This window comes from Meriones unguiculatus, chromosome 8 (genome assembly GCF_030254825.1).
Source record: "Meriones unguiculatus strain TT.TT164.6M chromosome 8, Bangor_MerUng_6.1, whole genome shotgun sequence".
Taxonomy (NCBI): Eukaryota; Metazoa; Chordata; class Mammalia; order Rodentia; family Muridae; genus Meriones; species Meriones unguiculatus.
Window position 1 is genome coordinate 22,416,604 of NC_083356.1, and position 22,018 is coordinate 22,438,621.

General features: G+C 49.3%; 1 protein-coding gene across 1 annotated transcript; it reads left to right on the forward strand.

Annotated features, from left to right (window-relative positions):
* Nucleotides 1-8,069: 8,069 nt before the first annotated feature.
* On the forward strand, nt 8,070-18,880 carry Ankrd54 (ankyrin repeat domain 54). Its single transcript, XM_021627398.2, has 8 exons — nt 8,070-8,494; nt 10,920-10,967; nt 15,054-15,152; nt 16,382-16,453; nt 16,908-16,955; nt 17,033-17,157; nt 17,345-17,452; nt 17,861-18,880. Exons 1-8 carry the CDS (start codon nt 8,170-8,172, stop codon nt 17,933-17,935), a joined length of 900 nt encoding a protein of 299 aa, XP_021483073.1. The 5' UTR covers nt 8,070-8,169; the 3' UTR covers nt 17,936-18,880.
* Nucleotides 18,881-22,018: the final 3,138 nt, after the last annotated feature.

Consider the following 22,018-nt stretch of genomic DNA (forward strand, 5'->3'; position numbering starts at 1 on the left):
AAAATTCAATCTGGGAACAGGTGAGACAACCCAGCCTGTGAAGGCCCTTGCCTCCAGGCCTAAGGACCTGAGTTTGATGCCGGGGGCTCACATGGCGGACAGCGAGAACCGACTCTGAAAGCTGTCCTCTGACCTCCATGTAGACCCGAGGATACACACACACACTAAATGAAAAAAGAGGAAAGAGCTAAAAGTTCATACTTGGTCCCATAGAGTGAGAAGGTGCCCCAGTTTATGGACTTTGTGATCAGAGCAGGCAAAGCTGGGGTCAACTGTGGGATGTCCAGGTTGCTTACTGTAGACTCCCACAAGAGAGCTTAGAAGCCCCCAAGGTCCTGGAAGTAGGGATGGAGTTAAAAAGCAACCCAGCAGAAACTGATATCTGGTATGTAGAGTTCTTTGGGTTCCATAGTTAACTGGGAAATTGCATCTAAGGAAATCTGCCTTCCAGTCCCTGCCCAGCTGATTTGCCAATCTTACCACCTGGGCACCAGCATCCATGTCTCCCGGTAACAATACTCCTTGCTTGTCACAGCCAGGTACACAGCTCTGGGCTTTGGCACTCATGGTTACCTCTGACTAGACTTTGGTACAAAATACCCCAGGTTCACTGCCAGGCTTTGTTGCTGGACAGGTGTTCCATAGTGATGGCTTCTACTCAAAGCATCTATTTAGACTTGCCATTCTCCCTGACTCCTTAGGCCCTGGAGTCCTTAAGCCTTAAGGTCTGGTTCCTTGTTTTGTTTGTTTGGTTTTCTTTTTTCTAATTTATTTATTATATATACAGTGTTCTGTCTGCATGTAGACCTGCATGCCAGAAGAGGGCACCAGATCTCATTATAGGTGGTCGTGAGCAACCATGTGGTTGCTGGGAATTGAACTCAGGACCTCTGGAAGAGCAGCCAGTGCTCTTAACTAACTCTGAGCCATCTCTCCAGCCCGTTTGTTTGTTTATTTTTTAAACAAAGTTTAAAAAGTTAGGGTTTAATATTTTACTTTTAGAATAATTATCTCCCCCTTTCTGTGAGTGAGTGAGTGAGTGTGTGTGTGTGTGTGTGTGTTATGCACAGAGGGAATAAGTCCTCTGGACATTCAGCTGATTTTGAACTCACCTCTGTTGATGCTGGAAGTAAAATTTAGGTCCTCTGCGAGAGTAGCAGGCATTCCTTACTGCTCTCCAGCCAACCCCAAGATTTCTTTCTTATTTATTTATTTACTTATATCTTTTTTTTCCTCCCAAGACAAAGTCTCTCTGTATAACCCTGGCTGTCTTGAAATTTACTCTGTAGATGAGGCAGGCTTCAAATTCATAGAGCTCCTCCTGCCTCTGTCTCCCAATCACTGAGATCAAAAGTATGCACTACCACACCCATCTCCCCAAGATATTTTAACCTAGGCTTAGGCTTAATCACTGGCATTTAGGGCCTGGAATGGTGGTGCACACCTTTGATCCCTGTACTTAGGAGGTAGAGGCAGGTGAGTCTGAAGCCAGCCTGGTCTACAGAGTGAGTTCCAGGACAGCCAGGGCTACACTTACCTAGCATATAGGGGATGCTAAGTTTGTTGGGGTGATCTTTTGATGTATTGTCTAAAGACTGTCTTCCTATTATTCACATGCTGATTTCTGAACCGGCAGAATTCTGATTACAGGCCTGACTTTGATATTGTTACTCTTTGGCTGCATCATATTTCATAAACATTGCCTCCAACACCTTCTGATTGGTTTAATAAAGAGCTGGACAATGGCCAAGGCAAAAGCAGGAAAGGGAGGCAGTACTCGTGGCAGAGATAGGAAAGAATCGGAGATTCTGACAGAGATATGGAAAGAAAGAGTGGCCAGCCAGACACAGTGGAAGAAGCAATGCCACGACTAAGAAAAGAGCCACATGGCAGAATGAAGATGAATACCAATGGGTTAATTTAAGAGAAGAGCTAGTTGGAAACAAGCTGAAGCTATATGGCCAAGCATTATTATTATTTGGGAGTCTGAGCTGCAAAGAAAGTCCTGTTTTATAAGTAAGTTCAAATCCCAGTGCTGAACAGAAAAAAAGAAAAAGAAGGGGTTGGGGATTTAGCTCAGTGGTAGAGCGCTTGCCTAGCAAGCTCAAGGCCCTGGGTTCGGTCCTCAGCTCTGGAAAAGAAAAAGAAAAAGAAAAGAAAAAAAGATAGAAGAAAAAAGGCGGGGGGGGGGGGGAGTATAAAATTGCTTCAGATCCAGAAACAACCAGCATATTCAATCAGAAAAAACAAAAGCATGCGTTTCAGAACATCAGCATGTATACTTGCTTCCTGGATTCTGAGAACTTTTTGTTTGACTTTGGGCAGGTTCTTATTCTGTAGCCCTTGCTGGCCTGGTACTTTGCTATGTAGCCCAGCCTGGCCTTAAACTGATAACTCTCCTGCCTCAGCTTCTCTAGTACTAGGATTACAGGAATGGACCACCACAGCCAGCTTAAAGCTTTGTCTTGTTATGTCTTGTTATTTGAGATAAGGTTTCGCTGTGTAACGCAAGCTGGCCCCCAGAATTCAGTTGCCCGAGCTTCACACATTCCTGGCATTTTAATTGTCTACACTGAGGCCCAGCTTATTTTTTATTCTTCAGGCAAGCTTCAATATCACAAACTTGGATCCCCTGCCTATAACTACTGGGCATATGTTTATTAGATATCACTTCTTTTTTTGTTTTTTTAAGACAGGGTTTCTCAGTATAGTCCTAGCTGTCCTGGACTTGCTTTGTAGACTAGGCTGGCCTTGAACTCATAGAGATCCCTCTGCCTCTGCCTGTACATGTGAGCTTTACATTGAGGATAGGTTCTATAGCTTAAGAGCATAGGATCTGGTTCTGATCTCCGACCAAGATAGCATAGAGGTCATAAAGTACTACAGAGGCTATAAAGTACACGTGAAATCTCCTCTAAGGGTGGATTCTATTAACTAAGAAACAAAGCTAAAGCCAAAGGTCTAGGGAGGGAGAGTGGGGGGGGGATTCCAGTGAGGCCTGGCCTTACAAATAGCAAAGGTCACCAGGTTCTCAAAGCTATTTGTTCCCAGTCTTCTGGGTGGAAAAGACAGGTATACACCCCCGTGAAGAGATAAGCCTGTGTACTAGTGCATGTCTTCGAACACCATGCCCTCTACAGTTACTTATCTCAAAACCTCCAGTGCCATCCTTTTCTCTCCTCCCCCTCTCATACTCTATATTTAATGCATTTGCCAATCTTGCTGGTTCTACTTCCAGAAACATTCCTGTAAGGGGCTTGCCACCTTGCTTCCATCATTCTTGTCTAGGCCCCCATCATCTCATCTGTATTGGAATAGCTCCCTCTGCTCTTTGCTTCCATCTAAACCCATATTTGTACAATTGCATTTGAGGTGAGACTGGGTCCACTGCTTGACAGCACATTAACCCAGCTTAGAAATGCAACTTGGGTGAGCAGATGAAAGCCTTTTCTGTGCAATCTTTCATCACAGGGTGTTTGCTTTTGCAAGGTCCCTTTGTAAAGCCGGACTTCAAAGGCGAAGGAACAGAGCAGCCCCGAGCTCCCGAGGTAGAGGATCTAGCAGCTTAGATGCTGCCTTTTTCTCTTGATCTTTTGCCTCGGGTTTGAGGTAGGAAATTCTCTGCCTTGGGTCATTAGTCATAGCCAAGCCTGTCCAGGCTTTTTAGATGTGTTTGAAGCTCTCTCTTCCACCACCCTGAGGTTTGTTTTTAGTTCACTCCTGTCCCTTTTGTTTCACTGCCCCAATCACCATCTCAGAACGTCACCGTGGATCCCCTGGAAAAGGTTTCATCATGCAAAACCCAAACTGGAGCATTCAGTATAACGTAAAAGGCCAGTGAAGGTGTAGGCTGTCTCTTTATTGCATCTTAAATGGTGTCTCTTCCTATCACCATAGACTTAAAAGACCAGATTATTGTTGGTCACAAATAATCTACGATTTCTCGGAATATTTTTTGGATAAGTTGTCCTGGCAGTCCAGAGCTAAGCAATACAACAAAGTCACACCACACAACAGACCTCACACAAGAGATTTATTGGGAGGGAAAATCTCAGGAGGGTGGCTGCCTTTGCTTGAGGGACAAGCAGCAGCAGAACACAGGTTTCTCAAGGATCTCTTCCGGGTGGGATGGCGCTTTACATAGTGGCCTGGGATCGGAGAGATTACGTGGGCAAGGTCAGGGATTGGTGAGATTTCTTTTTCTGTGTGGTATGGCCATTCTCCAGCCTTGTGGGGCTGGTAACAGCCATTACAGCCACTAGAAAACAGCCTTTAGGGCCAGTAGGGACGTCTGGGGGCAGGGCCTAACTGCTGGAGCTCCTCAGGGGAAGCCTGATGCCTAGAGAGTTTACAAAGTATACAAAGGGAGTATCTGCCTACAGCAGGGATGCCTTGCTGTCTCCCTCTTTCTCATCATGAATAGGCAACATCTAGCTCTTTCCCGTGGTACCCCTCAGCCTTTCCTCCTAGCTGGTTCCGTTCCTTTCTACCACATACTGACATGAACACTCTCCACCTGGGCCTCACAGCCACCGCACTCACGTAGGATCCAGAGAGGGCAGCAGCACCCCTCCACAGAAGGCAAAGATAAGACCAACACCAGGTAACACCTCAAACTACATCACTCCAGAAGCTTAGACCTCAGCATGAAAACACAAACATGACCAGGCAAGACAACATGCCTCCACCAGAACCCAGCCACCCAAATGCACTAGGCCCTGAAAACTGCACCATAAATCGGTGGCACATGCTTTTGATCCCAGCCTGTGGGAGGCAGAAGCAAGGGGGTCTCTGAGTTCAAGGCTAGCCTGGTCTACAGAACAAGTTCCAAGACAACCGGGACTACACAAAGAAACCCTGTGTGGAAAAACAAAGAGAATCAAAGGTGATGGTTGATTCCAAGGAAACAGCGTCCTCCAAACTCAACAGGACTGATAAATATATGAACTCACAGGGACTGTGGGCCAGGATGGGGTCCCAGTGATGAGAGGAAGACGTGGGCAGGGGCGCTCACCCTTAACCAAGACACTATCTGCAAAGAACAATTTTCTTTGATGAAATCTCAGCGGTATAGTAACCATACTTCAGAGTGAGCACCATACAAAATTAGGTCAACAGTATTTTTGTACTTTTTTGTCCTATGTTGTATTGTTTGGGCATTTTTGTATTACTGGCCCTTTGCTTATATATATATTGGTTTCTATTTTTTGTGTTTTTGTGGTCTGTTTTTTGTTGTTGTTGTTGTTTGATTGGTTGTTTTGTGTGTGTGTGTGTGTTTGTGGGGTTTTTTTTTTTTTTGGTGTGTGTGTTTCTTTTTTTTTTTAACACTTATTTATTTAAGTATTTTATGTATATAAATGCTCTGTCTTCATGTACAGCTGCACACCAGAAGAGAGCATCAGATCTCATTATAGATGGTTGTGAGCCACCATGTGGTTGTTGGGAATTGAACTCAGGACCTCTGGAAGAGGAGCCAGTACTCTTAACCTCTGAGCCATCTCTCCAGCCCCATGTGTGTTTCTTTTTTTAAGGAGAAAAAGAAAAGGCATGAAGGTGCGTGTGTAAGGAGATGCAGCAGGTCTGAGAGGAGCTGGGGGAAGGGCAGAGCATGATTAGAATCTATTGTACAATTTTTTTTCAATTAATAATATATTTGTTAAGCCAGGCAGTAGTGGTGTAAGCCTTTAACCCCAGCACTTAAGAGGCAGAGGGAGGTGGATCTCTGATTTTGAGGCCAGCTTGGTATACAGAGTGAGTTCCAGGATAGCCAGAGTTAAACAGAGAAACCCTGTCTTGCAAAATGAAAACGGGGCTGAAGAGATGGCTCAGTGGTTGAGAGCACTGATTGCTCTTCCAGACGATGCTGGTTCAATTCCCAGCACCCACATGGCAGCTCACACCTGTTTATAAGTCCAGTTCCAGGGGATCTGGCATCTTCACACACATACATGCAGGCAAAAGACCACCGTGCATAAACTTAAATACATCTTTAAAAAAACAAAAAATGTTATTTGAAAGTGGCCAAGTGTTATTTTCAAATTTTTACTATTACTTGTGTGTGTGAGAGAGGGGGGTAAGTAAGGGAAAAAGAGGGAGAGAGGAAGACAGACAAACTGTCATGCCATGGAATGAGTGTGGAGGCTAGGCTCCTTTCGGGAGCAGGTTCTCTCCTTCTGCCACAAGATCTGGAATCAAACTCAAGTTGTCAGGCTAATGCAGCAAGAGTTCTTTCTCACCTGCGAAGCCAGTGGCTCTCATCCTTCCTAATGCTGCAACTCTTAATAGAGTTCCTCATGTTGTGGTGACCTGTTATTTTAAAACAAAATCCCAAATGTTCAATTTTACCAATAAAGACTCAGGAGCCAGATGTGGGGTGAAAGCCTGTCAGCTCAGAGAGGTAGAGAAAGCACCCAGCTGACCTTCCTCCTCAGCCAAAGTCCAGGAAGGAAAAAGCTTTTTCTCGGGGGCTGGAGAGATGGCACAGAGGTTAAGAACACTTGCTGTTCTTCCAAAAGTCTTGAATTCAATTTCCAGCAACCACGTGGTGGCTCAGAACCATCTATAGTAAGATCTGGTGTGCAGGCAGAATGTTGTATAAATAATAAATAAATCTTAAAAAAAAAAAAAGCTCCTTCTCCTCCACACTGTCTTAAAAACCCTTCAAATTGAACGTCCCTCCTTTCTACTTCCTGTGTCTCTATCTGTTCTCCAGACTTCCTCTCACTCTCTAAGTTATTTTCTTATGTTCACTTCCTGTCAACTGGTCGCTTGCTTCACCTCTTGACCTACAATTGACTTTATTTAATGCTGTTTACAGAAAGCTCTTGGATTAACGGCGTGTGCTAGGGCTGAGCCACACCACATCTAAGAAAAGGTTTTCAGTACACAATCTTGGGATCTTGGGTTCACAGTGTGATCAAATATCCCGCAACAGTGATTTCCCCAACCATTAAATTTTTCTCTTTGCTACTTCGTAACTGTAATTTTGTTCCTGGCATGAACCCTAATGTAAATATGTAGATCGTTTTAGACAACCCCTGTGAAAGGGTCATTCATCTCCAAAAGGGTCACAGCCCACAGATTGAGAACTGTCATCCTTCTTGCTGGCCCAGCTGTCAACTTAAAAATACTGACAACCAGTTCAAATTTCTCTAACTTAGTGTAAAGGCCAACAAATCAAGGCAAAAAAGATGGATCTGGCCTGAGCTGGTATTCATATCTACTTTTGGTGGGTAGAGCAATTCTAAGAAGCCTGCCTCCAGTCACAAACTTGGAGGAGATGGAGCAGGACTAGAACCCAAGTCCCTGAATTAGCACAAAGCAATGCCGCAGGTGTTTGTTTGTTTGTTTGTTTATTCTCTCAAGTGTTTTCCATTTGACCAGACATGAATGATGCGTGTGTCTACTTGCAGCCCCTTGGGTAATGGGCAGGCCAGTGGTAGATAGGACTTTCAAGGCTGAGCCGCGCTAAACTGCCTACTGAAGGGTTACGCTTGTATAATTGCATTGAATATAATTCTTTGTTAAAGCAATGATCAGCAAAATCAGTCTGACGAAGAGACATCTATTACGTTAGAATCTATTATCACCTACTTCGTGGCGATATCATCAAATTATTGTGCTTCTGAAATTTTTTATTTTATTTTTTATTTTATAATTTTATTTCATTTTAAAATTTTATTGAGTTCATTGATTCAAAACACACCAATACCAGAGGAGTTTGGTTTCTTCACATTCCTGCCTGATTGGCCGGAGGGCATCTTGCCGTCATTGGCTAAAGCATTTGCCAGTCGTCTTGTCTGGAGCTACGACAGGAAGAAATGAAAGAAGGGGTGGGAGGGAGTGTCTTGGATTCGGCGGTTTTATTGGCTTCGGTAGTAACACCGCTGAGAGCGTCGGCAATCCTAAATTTGTGATTGGCTCATAGGGCCGCCAGTCACACTACCGAAAACCAGTGTTCTCCTTGTACTCTGCCTCTTTTGCCTGATTGGCTGTGCCGTGCAGGCTGGGCAAGCTCTGATTGGTTCGACGCTCGGCCGCGCTCTGTTGCCGTGGTTGCAGGCCCCGCCCTCCCGCTTGCTGACAGCGAAGCTTCTCCTGGAGGGAAGCGGGTCGGTTGGTGGTTCGGGAACGAGGCTGGCGCTGCCAGGCCCGCGCCTAGCCGTTGCCATGGCAGCCACCGGCGGAGGCGCGGACGACGAGTCGCGATCCGGCCGCTCGAGTTCCGACGGCGAGTGCGCGGTGGCGCCGGAGCCGCTGGCGGAAGCAGGAGGCCTGTTCTCCTTCGCGGACCTCGGCGCTGCGCTGGGCGGCGGCGCGGGCCTCCCGGGCCGGGCGGCCGGCAGGGCCCAGTCCCCGCTGCGCTACCTGCAGGTCCTGTGGCAGCAGGACACCGAGCCCCGCGACGAACTGCGCTGCAAGATCCCCGCCGGGCGGCTGAGGCGCGCTGCCAGACCTCACCGTCGGCTCGGGCCCACGGGCAAGGAGGTACACGGTGAGCTCAGCCGGGGACCCGGGGGTCGCTCGCGAGTGAGAGCTGCCGAGGACCGCGGCTTCGGCCACTTGGTCGTCCCTGGATGAAAACTTCACACTCCCGAGGGTGGTTAGTAGACAATAGTGTAGCACAATAGAGAGTATTTTTATTACCAGAGAGGGGAGCCTAGAGCCTCTGTCCCTGCTCAACCAACTGTGGGAATGCGCAGATCCGCATCACACTAACACTTGGCCCCTAAGCAACCTGCAGACACTTGTCTCCTCTATTTTCTGTTTGTAGAATGGGTACCCTACCAGCCTTACAGGAGTGCTAGGAGTTCGGTTAGGTTCTGAACTTCCTGGAGTGTTAAGAGTTAGGGTAAGGTTCTGAACTACTTTTGGGATGGGGCAAACACCTGTTTGATACACATTTTTTTTTTTTAAATTATCTTTTCAAGAGATACGTTGTGAGAAGTGACTTGTACAGAATTTACTGTAAGCAAGAAAAACAGCCAGGTGTGGTGGTGTGAGGTCCTCCTCTTTCCTGGGGGGGGGCGGGGGTGCTGTTGGCCACCAGCCCACGAAGGCGGGAGGAACAGAAGGTGAGGCGCAGAGCTTGGAAGGCCGGCAAAGCACGTCCCGGAACTACTTCAGGGAGCTAGTTCAACTTTGATTCCAGAGAACAAAGGTTATATACTCCTTGGGGAGTGGGTGAGGGATTCCAAGGATAGGGGTACATTACTGGTTAAAACCAGGCACCTCAAGGATGCTTGATTTGCATTAAACAGCACGATCCTATCATGTGAACAGGAACACAGTATCTAATTATCCTATAGGTGGGAGGGGAGAGCTAGCAGGGAGCTGTGTCAAAGGCCATATATCAGATGTGGTTAGAGGCATCTATCTCCAAAGACACCCTCCAGATGAAGTCAGGCAGAGAGCAGGAGGCCCTGCTGGGGAGAGGGAGTCCTGCACCTGAAGGCCGAGCTCAGAATGGCTCCAGACTGGAAGGACTGCAACCTCAAACAGCAGGGTCCTTCCAACAGTGACGCACACATGGAATTCCACCACTCAGGAGGCAGATGCGAGAAGACTCCCATGAGTTCAAGGCTAGCCTGGACTAAGTATTAAGTTCCAGTTTCACAGCGTGAGTCCTGGTGATTGCACTCAGTAAGTCAGACTTTGTAGCAGACAAATTTTCCCAAAAAAATTGTCTCAGCATCCCCAAATCCTACCTATCATTGACTGCCTAGTCCAGTGATTACTATTTGGACATTCTGATTCCAAGTCACATAGATAAGGCTGTGCCAGTATTCCAACCCAAGTCAACCAGACTGCCCTGGAATGTCTGCTATATTGTTTTCTATACTTCATGAGTGAAAAGAAAAATGGGGTGCAAAAGAATTAAGAATGGGAAGTTATAAGGTCTCTTTTTAGACTTAACATTGTTTGACCTGGTGTCTTAGTGTCATGAATATTAAAAGAGAATTTCAAAGTACTGCATAAACAAAAAAGTAGCACATGGTTACATGCAATTGTTATATCTAGTTTGCAAATTTTTGACCATTCTCTGACAACTAAGATTCTGCTTTCTGGTCTCCAAGTTGGTTCCCTAGTAAGGGGAACAGGGACTGTCTCTGACATGAACTCAGTGGCTGGCTCTTTGACCCCCTCCCCCTGATGGGGGAGCAGCCTTACCAGGCCACAGGGGAAGACAATGCAGCCAGTCTTGATGAGACCTGATAGGCTAGGGTCTGAGGGAGGGGGAGGAGGACCTCCCCTACCAGTGGACTTGGGGAGGGGCATGGGATGAGATGAGGGAGGGAGAGTGAGATTGGAAGGGGTTGTGGGAGGGACCTACAGCTGGGATACAAAGTGAATAAACTATAATTTATTAAAAAAATAAATTAATTAAATAAAAGATATTGCTTTCTGTTAGTTCTAAGGTAGAAGTAATACCGTTGAAAAAGGAGGAAAGTTTCTGCTTAGGAATTACCACATTTGGTAAGTCATTTAGGAATGACCCGCTTTGAAGTCAAGTAACACGAGGCTGAGTGTGATTAGCTCTCCAAGGACTAAATAAACCCTCTCATTCTTTCTTTTTTAAAAAATCATCTCAATTTTCTTTGTAACAGCTTAGAGCTGGCAGAACAACTCAGCCTTGTTTTATAGATAATAGGCTGAGGCCCAGGGTGAGGAACTGGCTCGCCCAAGGTCACAAGCTACACCACAAGTGACAGAAATTAGATCTGCCTCCAGAAGTCAGATTTGCTGCAGACAGTGGTCTCTCCAGCTGTGGCCCAGTTCCTGTGTTCCCAGGCTGGTGGTTTCTGTTCTGACACCTTTGCCTTTCAGGACCGTGAGATAGCAGGGACAGCTAGGAAGCCATGCATCTTCTGTTTGTCTATGGTCATTTTTTAAAGAAACTATCACTTCTCTCTTTATAGCTCTGAAGAGGCTGAGAGACTCAGCCAATGCCAATGACGTAGAAACAGGTGAGTGTGCGCAGTGGGACCTATGGGCTGATGGGAAGGGAAAAGCTCCCCCTCGCTTGGAGCAGGCTTGCTCTGTTTCTCCCTGACTCTGAAGTCACTGTGCAGAACAGAAGTGAGGCGTAGGTTCTGCCTCACTGTGCTCCTCTGTTACCCAGAGTTTACCTGTGTCCTAGTGCTTACCACCCTGTATGCTTCCTGATGCTAACGACCATGTCTGGTTTGGTGGTTGTTTTCATCCTGGGACTTAGCATAGCCCTTAGCGAAGAGCAAGTGCCGTTCTAGACCTTTTAGCTCCCAGGGGTGAACACCCTACCTTGATTGCCAGGAGATCATCTGGTACCTATAGCTGCTCAGTAGCTGGTCCTTAGACCTGATTTATTTGGTTTGGTTTTTCAAGACAGGGTTTCTGTGTGCAGCCCTGGCTGTCCTGGAACTCACTCTGTAGACCAGGCTGGCCTCTTAACTCAGAGATCCACCTGCTTCTTCCTCCTGAGCACTGGGATTAAAGGCATGTGACACCACCGCCTGTCTTTGACCCGTTAATGACTCAGCATCTGACAAGCACGGCTGGGACTCCCTGCAGGACCCCGCAACTGCCTTTCTGTTGCTGCTTCTGAGCATCCCCTTAGCTGAGACAGATCATCAGCCGTACAAGAACAACTTCTAAGACAAATACTGCTGTCATTACTACCACTACTATCACTGCTAATACTAATACTGATAATTTAATCCACTAATGTGTCAGGGTTTAATCCACTCGTGTCGGGGGAAATGGTGTGTTAGTTTACTATGGCTGCTATATTGTCAGACTTTTGTTACAGACTATTTAGACAAAATAGCACACAAAGGAAGGACATTTCTTTTATCTCAAGACTTCAGATCTTTCGGTCCTCAGATCATTTACTCCATTGGTCCTCAGTGTGGTGGAGTATGTCCTTAATCGCAGCCCTCAGGAGCAGAGGTCGTTGGATGGCAAATTAAGGCCAGTCTGGTCTATACAACAAGTTCTAAGACAGCCTAGGATACAGAGGGGGATAAAAATAACAGGTTCGTCCTGGGGAATGGCTCAGTGGTAAGAGCACTTCCTGAGGACCTGAGGTCAAAGGACCCATGTGAAAAAGTCAGGCCTGGCTTCATGTGCCTGTAACTGCAGAATTATATGGTTGGAGACAGGTAGATTCGAGGAGCCTGACAGACAACCACCGAAGTAAGACAGGAAGTTTTGGGTTCAGTGAGAGAGCCTTGTATCATAAAATAATGTGGCAAATGATAGGCAGTTGTTGGGGTCCTCCTCTGGTCTCTGCATGCACACACATAGGCACTTGCATACACCACAAACATATATGCCATACATAGCAAATACAAAATAATGAATAAATTTTTTAAAAACCAAGTTTTTATTGATCATTGCTGGGAGGACGTGGCAGAAGAGAGAAGGCGATGTCGCTGTGGCAGGAAGCAGAGAGAGAATGCGTGTGTTCTCAGGCTCTCTCCTTTTTCCTTTTCTTCCCTTCTGGGCCTGCAGCCTGTGGGATGGTGCCGCCCACACCCAGGATCTTAATCTCCCCTGAGAATACTGTCAGAGGTTACACTGACGTGCGACTTACTAGTCTCCTAGGTGACAAGATTAACCATCACAGCGGCCTGAAAAAATGACCCAAATCCAGTGGGCAGCCACACAAGTTCCGTGCAGTTGTACAGGTCACATGTCCAACCCAGGTCTCCCTGGCCAGGCTACGCTCCAGGTGTCAGTCAGATGCATTTCCTTCTGGGGGATCTTGGGAAGGATCTGTTTCTCCGTGTTTTGCAGCTTCTAAGTTGCCATGTTTCTTGGTGTCAGCCTCATTCTCGTGTACAAAGCCTGAAAGAGTGGGCTGAGTCCTCATCTTGCCCTCTCTAGTCTCTGAAGTGGGAAAAGGTCCCCTGGTTTTAAGGATTTATTCGGTTCTTTTGGCCTGGATAATCCCACATTGTCTCCACATCTTAGAGTCTTTAGCTTACGCAGATCTACAAAATCACTTTTGACTTAAAGGTAACATATCCACAAAATCTGGGGGTTACTGTCCTGCCAGTGTTCACCGTTCTGTTTTGGTGGTGAGTTGTGCTATGGACAACAGATATGATGTCAATACTGATAAAGGGCCATGGCTTCAGGAGCCCACTTCCAGCAGGCATGGGTAGGGACATGCTGCTTCCAGATGGTTCCAGGAACCTGCTTCCAGATGGTTTCCTTGCCTTTGGCACAGCAGTCATCAGCAAGCCCAGAGCCTGAAAGCTTTATCCACTTCTCGTCTTGGTCTGTTTCTGTGAAACTTAATGTTTTAGGATATTTGAGCATCTTTGTGGAAAGTTTTGCAGTAAAAAATAATTGACATCATCATCATCATCATCATCATCATATTATTATTATTATTATTATTATTATTGTGGTTTTTTAAGATAGTGTTTCTTTGTTTAACCCTGGCTGTCCTGGAACTTGATCTGTAGACCAGGCTGCCCTCAAACTCACAGAAAATCACCTGCCGCTGCTTCTGATTAAAGACATGTGCCACCACTGCCTGGCTATTATTTTTAATGTTTATTGCTTAGGGGAGCATGTGTCATGGTGTGCTTGCAAATGTCCGAGGGCAACTTGTGGGCACTGTTCCCTCCTTCCACAGTGTGGGATTGAACTCAGGCCATCAGTCTTGGTGACCAATACTTTTACCTACTGAGCCTTCTTGTCCACCCAGAACCCCTGCCCCCCCCTTTTTTTTTTTTACTTTCCATAGTATACGGCAAGAGGATAGTGTTCGGGCTAGTGTCTTTCAGTTTGGCCTTGAACTTGTGATTTTCCTGCCTCTGTCTCTAGAGTGCAGTGGTTACAGGAGTGTGCCACCATGCCTGGCCAGCCAGTCAGCAACACTGACTGAGCAGGCACTCACAGGGCCCTGTGCCTCATAGCAAAGCTCTACACCTGTGAGATAGCTGAGGAGGAAGACTATAAAGAGATACCAGTTCAGAACCCAGACTAGAACACAAAACACAGCAGAGATGTCCTTTGCTTTTGTCACCTGGGTCAGTGTGGCCTCTGAACCTTAATGCTGTCTCGCTGAGCAAAGTGTCCTGGTCTGTGGAGCGGATGTGACACCTCGCTTGGCTATTGTGGGGTGGATGCCCGGCCAGAACACTGAGTACACTGTACCGTGAGGACTACAGTCTGTGGCTAGTAAGGAACAGAATGAACAGGACATGGGAAAAGTGTGGGAGAGAAAAGAAGAGGCTGAGTCAGCGGGGAGAGCTGCATGGACAGGAAGCAGTTTGCACTCTGGCTGGAAGAACTCCGGTCCTTTAGGGGTCTACTGGGGAAAAGAGACTAGGATGTCACTGACTCTAAAATGACTGGCAGCAATTTTCCCCACTTGTGTCGGACATGGTCATTAGTGTATAATGTCTCCCTCTTTACGGGGCCTCTACACTGTCAGAGATGGAATAGCACATCCATTATCCCCATCACAGCAGCTCCTCAGATGGGCAGGCCAGAGATGCCCTTTTTCTGATGACTGCTGTGCAAGTCCAGGCCTCCATGCCTGTTCCCAGCCCAGCCCCTGCCAGCGCCTCATGCTGATGGCTGTGCACTCCTTTCTTGCTTAGCTTAGTCTGAGATTTTTTACGTCCCTGGGCCTTGTGCTGTTTCCCCTTTAAAGTGCTACCTCTTGAGAGCCAAGTAAGTCCCAGCCAGTAGCTTGGGCAGCTGTGTCCAGCCGGAATGCATATGTTTCTAAGCGGAGACAGAGGGATGGGGCCATGGCCTATGCCAGAATTACTGTGACTCACAGTGGCTACGATGGATTCAATAGCCCCTTCTGATGTTCTAGCCAATCCCTAGACACTGGTTAAACACAATCCATGGCTATTAAAACAAGAGAATTCCCCATGGGGCTAGTAGTCCCTGCGGACCCAGCATCCAGGAGGGACCAGCTTCCCTGTGAATTATGGATGGCTCATCTAGACAGGCCCTTGAGCACCATTGTCCGTCCCTAGGGACTGCAGCATAGCTAACACTATTTCTTTCTCCCCTGTCTCCTCCCCCATCTTGGTGGTCAGTGCAGCAGCTGCTGGAAGATGGCACGGATCCCTGTGCAGCTGATGACAAAGGCCGAACAGCCCTCCATTTTGCCTCCTGCAACGGCAATGACCAGATTGGTGAGTCCTGGGGAGACAACAGGTGCTGGTCAAAGTCAGTGACATTTTCTAAAGAGAATGGGGGAGGAATTGCTGTCTGCATGCCTCAGGTGGCCCAAAGGTGTGGAATAAGGAAAGGAGCCCTCAATGCCAGATTACTCATGAGTGCTAGAATTACGGTATACACAAACCTTGGCCAGCCTTTTTTTTTTCCCCTTTTCTTTTGTGGTTCCGGGGATCAAACCCAGGGTCTCACTCATGTTAGCAAGTGCTCTCTCTGCCACTAAGCTATATCCCAGCCTTCTTTTTTTGTTGTTGTTGTTTGGATTTTTTTTTTTTTTCGAGACAGGGTTTCTCTGTAGCCCTGGCTATCCTGGAACTTGCCTTGTAGACCAGGCTAGCCTCAAACTCACAGAGATCCGCCTTCCTCTGTCTCCTTAGTGCTGGGATTAAAGGTGAGTGCCACCACTGCCTGGCTTTACTTTTTATTCTGAAACAGGGTCTTAGTAAATCGTCCAGGCTGGCCTTGGGCGTATGCTACAGACAAAGTAAGCCTTGAACTTGAGACCCTGCAGCCTCAGACCCCTGAATAGCTGGAATCACAGACCTTAGCCACGAGCCCCAGCTGTAGGTCCATGGTTGTTCCTTTCCTGTCGTTGGTGGGTTTTTTCTGTGTGTGACTCTTTACAAACCTTTGCCTACCTCACAAAGATAGCCTCTTATTTTCTTCTAGAAATATGACAGTGTTGCTGTTTACATTTCATCCATGACAAGTCCCTCTGGAATTAGCTTTTTTTCTTTTGTGAGACTTAAGCCTGGCCTCCCTGTACAATGACCTTAGCCTAAGTGATTCTGGCTGGGTGTTTGGCAAGCCTTGGCAACATGAGGTAGCCTAGAGCTGTTGAAGAGGGGGAATTGGTCGTTGAACACAGCATCACCTATGGTCTAGCTCTCACTGCGGCTCACCGCCGTAAGGGGAATAGAAAATACCTCCAGGAGCCTTCCCTAGTACTTTCCTCAGTCAGATGGGACCGAGAGGTCAAGAGACCATCCTAGAGTCCTTGGTTCCTGACCTTTGGGGTCTAGTACACAAACCCTGTAGATAGTGTAATTACCCTGTAATTTAATGCATGCCAACAACATGGGGAACCATGCCTGGATTCTGCACACCACACTCCAAGCAAACCTCTGCTGGCTTCAGGGGAAGGTGGAAACCTCTAACAGTATATCATGGGGTTTTCTGTCTTCAGTGCAGCTACTCCTGGACCATGGGGCCGACCCCAACCAGCAGGATGGTCTGGGCAACACGCCATTGCACCTGGGTAAGTCCTCAAAGCCAACAAAGGTAGACTTCTAACATGTGAGGCCTAGGGTTCTGCAGGCCCCCAGAAGTATCTCCCAGCACCCTGGCAGGAGTGTGGAGCCCCGGGCCTCTGTCCCACAGGCCATCCATTCACAGTAGGCTGTGTCCCTGGCAGGGCTGTTGTGTACCCTGGCCTGGCTGCAGACACCTCAGCTGGGAAGTGGGTTGTGAGCCCTTTGGCTGCCCCAGCCTTGCTGTTGACTCACTCCATCAGTTCTAGTGAGTCCCATCTCCAGGTCTCAGTTTCCCCAGCAGCACAGGGAGAAAACTGGGCTTGATGTGAGTCCTTCCCCGTAGAGCATACTGCCCTGGCAACACTGTCAGGAGGTACTGTGGCACACACGCACCCAGAGACACAGCTTTTCTTCCCTGCTTCCTGGAGTTGTGATTCTTAAGCCTCTCTTCTTTCGCAGCTGCCTGTACCAACCACGTGCCTGTTATAACCACACTGCTTCGAGGAGGTATGTGGGCCCTTTCCCTCCTCCCGCCCTTTTCTTGCTCTCATCCCCAGCATGCTTCCTTCTGCCTGTTCCCACAGGGGCCCGTGTAGATGCCCTGGACAGAGCTGGCCGCACACCCCTCCACCTGGCCAAGTCGAAGCTGAACATCCTACAGGAGGGCCATTCCCAGTGCCTGGAGGCCGTGCGGCTGGAGGTGAAGCAGGTGAGTGATTCCTCCTGAACGGGTGATTCCTCCTGAATGGGTACCAGGATTACCAGACAGCCTGCCTGTGGCTCAGGGCTCCTGATCTCACTGACCCCCCCGTATTCCTGCTCCATTCTGCTAATGGTGGCATGTCGGGCCCTTGCCTGCCTCCTGGCCAGCAGCTCAGCTCCCCATCTCCTCCCAGATCATTCACATGCTGCGGGAGTACCTGGAGCGCCTGGGCCGGCACGAACAGCGGGAACGCCTGGATGACCTCTGTACCCGCCTCCAGATGACCAGTACCAAAGAACAGGTGAGCCACAGCCCCAGGGCCCGCGCAAGAGCCTCAGCCAGTCCAGCGCCTCTGCAGTGCAGCCAGACCCTAATATCACAAAAAGACAGGGCCTGGGGTGCTACCACCACCATGACCCTCACAGCCTCTGTCCACTTCCTTGAAACTAAAGTGGCTGGTATGTGCTCATGTCCCTGATTTTGGGGGCAGTCCCAGACCACATGATGTTCAGGATGCAGCCATAGTCAGAGAGAGGGGTTGGTGACAGGGGCCTTCACTGGTCAAGGACTCTACTGAGCCCAACACAGCCCTCGTCTTAGTCATTGAAACACCAAGATGGGGAAGCATTCGTCTGCCCTGGACAGAGGCGCTGCCGGTGCTCCGTGCTGGGTGATACACCCTCAGACCAGCCTCGGTGTCTCCCTGCAGGTGGATGAGGTGACGGACCTCTTGGCCAGCTTCACCTCCCTCAGCCTGCAGATGCAGAGCATGGAGAAGAGGTAGCAAGGGAGGCCCCTCCTTGCTTTGCCACCGTCCTCCTGCCCTCCGTTCTCGGTAGAGGGGAAGCCCAGGGGGCCCCGGAGTTCCACCTGCCCTTGCCCTTAGATGCTGAGGGCAGAGCTGCTCTCAGAAAGTCTGCATCATCTCTCTGGGCCAGTGGCACAGCCCCAGCTCTTGCTGCACAATGCCAGCCCCTGTAGTCACATTCCAGGCCCACACGTGCTGTCCCAGGAGACACCACTCCTCCCGTGGCTTCCCTCTGCCCTCCGCAAGCCCCAGAGCCCTGTCTCTTCCCACTGGGGAATTCTTACCATCATCTGGCTTTGGGTAGGCACTCTGAGGCCACCCGGGCTGCTGCGGGTCTCTTAAGCTGGTCTTGCCCCTCCCACCAGCACTTAGGTTGAGCCCTGCACCGGACTTTCAAGGAGACATTGCACTGCATGGGTGTCTCTGAGAAGAAGAGGGACATTGCTGATGCCTGGGCCTTCATAAGGTTAGGAAGGACCCTGCTTAGCCCAAAGAACCATCTCCAGCTCCTCCCCTCCCAGTCACTGAAACACTACAAACGGAATCCGTTTTGCAGCCTAGTTGTCAGAGGTAGATAGTGGTTCGTGTGCCCGGGTCCTCATGCCAGGAACCTCTAGGCCTTAGGTGGTGTGACAAGAGGCTGTACAGATAAATAGCTGGAGGTCTTTAGGGGAAAGGATCCTAGGTCATCTCGGTGGGCGGGGCTTCCTCCCAGGAAGCCCTGTGGGAGGGAAGCAGGGGGTGACTGCTGCCATGTGGTTGTGAGAAGTCAAAGAAGCCAGGAGCTGGAGAACAGCACATGGATTCTCTCTGAACCTCCAGCAGGGACGGGTTCTGCTGACATCTGGACTTAAGCTCAGTGGGACATGTTTTGGTTTCTAACCTCTGAAACGTGAGAATAAACCTGCTGTTTGAACTGTCGTGGTTTTTCGTTTGTTTTGGTTTTTAGTGGTGGCTTCTTGTGGCAGCAGGTATTGAGAAAGTAGCAGGGCGCAGGTTCGCTGCAGTGCTCTCTTAGGTCTGCTGAACCTATCTGCCCTACCCTGTCCCACACGAGACACCCTGGGTGTGGGGATTCCTCCCATAAGTGCCTCCTCCTGATAGGAATTGGGCCAATGGCTTCTAGGCTCTCAGTCCATGTCTGGCCTGGCATTGCCCCACTTTCTCTCTCACCATGCTGGAAGCGATGGCGACTCTCAGAAGAGAGGCTGTCCTCACACCCCAGCTTGGTACTAAACTGAAACTCCGCCAACTCTCCAGACCTTGGAGGAAGAATTGGATGGGATTTCTATCCCAAGCTCCCTGGAGGGGGAGTCTCAAATGGGGTGGGGCAGCTGCTGTCCCTGCTGAGTGACAAGAAATACAAGGAGTTGGGTGTATGAGGCAGACTTTCTCCTCTGCCTGGGTGACCAGCTCCACGTGAATTGGCCCAGGGTTCCAGCTCCCCTCAGGCACTGCATCATTGGGCCTCTTTGCCCTAGACCACCTGGAAAGAGTTGAGGCATGGTTACCATCCCTCTGGCTTTAGGGGAGGGCTGTGAACCATGCCCTCCCCTAAAGCTTTGTTGGCGTGCACACTGGCATCCTAAGGAAAAATCTACATTAAGAGAAATAGGGCTGGAGATCCTCTTCTGGCTTGCAGGTACACGTGCAGGCAGAATACTATATAAATAATAAATCTTAAAAGGGAGAGATTGGGAATTCTAGCTTCAGTGCCCTGGAGGTAGGAAGAGCAGGGTCCTCTGGACAAGGACACCTCGCCCCCGGGGTAACCCAGAGTTTCTAAGACAGAAGGACACAGGGTAATTGATTCCTGAAGCCCGGGCCTCCAAGAACAAGGGGCCCCCTGCAGACTGGGCCCCAAGAGCACCCTTGGCCCTAGCACAGTGTCTGGTGCTAACTCCCTCTATGGCCATGCAGACAAGGAAGGGAGGGCTTGCTGCAGGAAGTTGGCGTCTAGGTTAATCATCAAACACTGGCCAGGCGGCCAGGCAATCTGCCTTGTCCCATTTCTAGCCAGAACATTCCCTGTAACCCCGAGTCAGTCATAAGAGCCAGCCAGATAGAGTCGGCCCAGACACTGGAGTGAATCAGAAACACAAGTGAGCCCTGGGCAATGGACTGAGTGCGGGCGGGAGAGAACTCATCTGAAGTAGTCCTCCAGGCTTGGTTCCGGAGCCAGCTGCCTAGAAGCTCCTGGGGACCTAGGCCTGACTGCTTCCTTCCTAACAATCCTTACTGAGCACTGTGGCATGGTCACATGAGGTGGGCCTGCGCCTGCTGCCATGTACACCTGACCAGGTTTGCCAGGGTCCCCCACCTAGGCAGCTAGATCCATCTCAAACTCATGCTGTTTCTGCCATGCTCGAAACCAGAGTCCCATCCCCCCCCCATGACTCCCCAACAACTCGCTGCCAATGGATTTCCTCACAGAGGTTGACAGTTTGTGTTGAGGGCCTACTGTGTGCTAGCAGGTGTTCTGAATAGCCTCAGGTCTGTGGTGAAATGTTGCCTTGCCTTCTTGTATAGACTGTCTCCCCTATTCTGCAGACTGGGGAAACTGAGGCTGAGACAGAAGGTGACTTGCTTGAAATCAGCAAAGTGTCAGACTCCAGTCTAGCATTCCCCCCCACCCACCTGGCTTCCAAAAGCCCAGCGTCTACAGTTCTCCTGGGACGCACTTGGTAGGAGGGGCCACAGGACTGAATGCCTGTTTCTGTGACCTGATTGGTTGGTGACCAATTAGGTGACCCTCAGAAGCAGAGGGTCTGACGCTTTTCTTTCTTACTGAGGTCACAGCACAGCGTTGGATGGGTAAGACATGCACCGGGTACTAAGACAGAGGTACATGAGCAGAGGTAATGGGTCAGGAGTCTAGGTAGTCCTGGATGATCTCTGGGGAAGGGACTCCCAACAGGTGAGGAGTTGGGTGCAAAAAAAGGTGGATTTGGCCAGATATAGTGCCTCAGGACAGGACCATAGTGCCTTGGAGGGGGCGCTCAGCAAAAAAAAGCCCAGTTTACCCAGAGGCCTTCAGTACAGCACCTGGGATTCAAACCCCACTGAGTCTGAAACTCACCCCTTTCCCTTGTGCTACTCTGCCTCTCGGAGTTGTCCCAGCAGCTGAGGCCAATGCCTGCCCCAGCTCCACTACCATCCAGAGCCACGGAGGCTGAGGAAGCCTCAGTGTACCCTCAGGTACCCCATCCACCTTCCCCGTCACCATCCTTCAATTCCAGCCTCACCCCCACAAGAGTCACCTCGCTTGCTGCCAAGCAGATGTCTCCTTAATCAGTGTAAGCCTCTTAGGCCAGCTCTCAGCCCGGCCTCCCGGCCTCACACCATCTTACAGCCAGCAGCCTACAAATGAGCCCTGCACCGTGCTCATTAATAGGAAAGCTGGGTGGTTAATTGGTGTTTTTTCCCCCAGGTCCACACCTCGGAGTTGACAGATGATGCTGTCCCTGCCAGCCCAGAGCAGGAGGCGGGGCTGCTGAGACAGGCTGTGCCGGAGCCCTCACCAGGGTCAGGCAGGGTCAGGCAGCCCTGTCATGGGAGTATCATAGGGATGGGCACAGGGAGGCCACATTCTTGGCACATTCAGCTTCATCCCCAATCAACTGCATCTTGCCACCTGTATGACTGCATGACACCAACTCAGACAACCCTGAGCTCGGTGGTCTAGAGCAACTTACTCAACCTTTCTGGTTCCTAACTTCAAACCAAAACAGACGAGATGTTAAGTTCCAGAGACAAGCACAAGTGCTAAATAAAACGGGCAGGTGTAGTGTGCCATTTCCCTGAGGACACCCCACCCAGATCCTGCAGTCTGGTATGCCTCAGTCCAGCTAGTTCATCACCTTCCTCTAAATCTGTCCCCTTACTTGTCCCCACTGCCACCCCAGGGCTCAAGCTGGAGGCCTGGGTGTCATCTGAGGCACCTCCGTCCTCTTCCTCCTCAGCTGGCATCCATCTTGACAGTTGCACCTCCTCCGTGGTTGGCTGTTTGAGTCCCCCATTGTCTCTGTCCTGAATGTCCTCAGCGCTTTGGATTTTCAC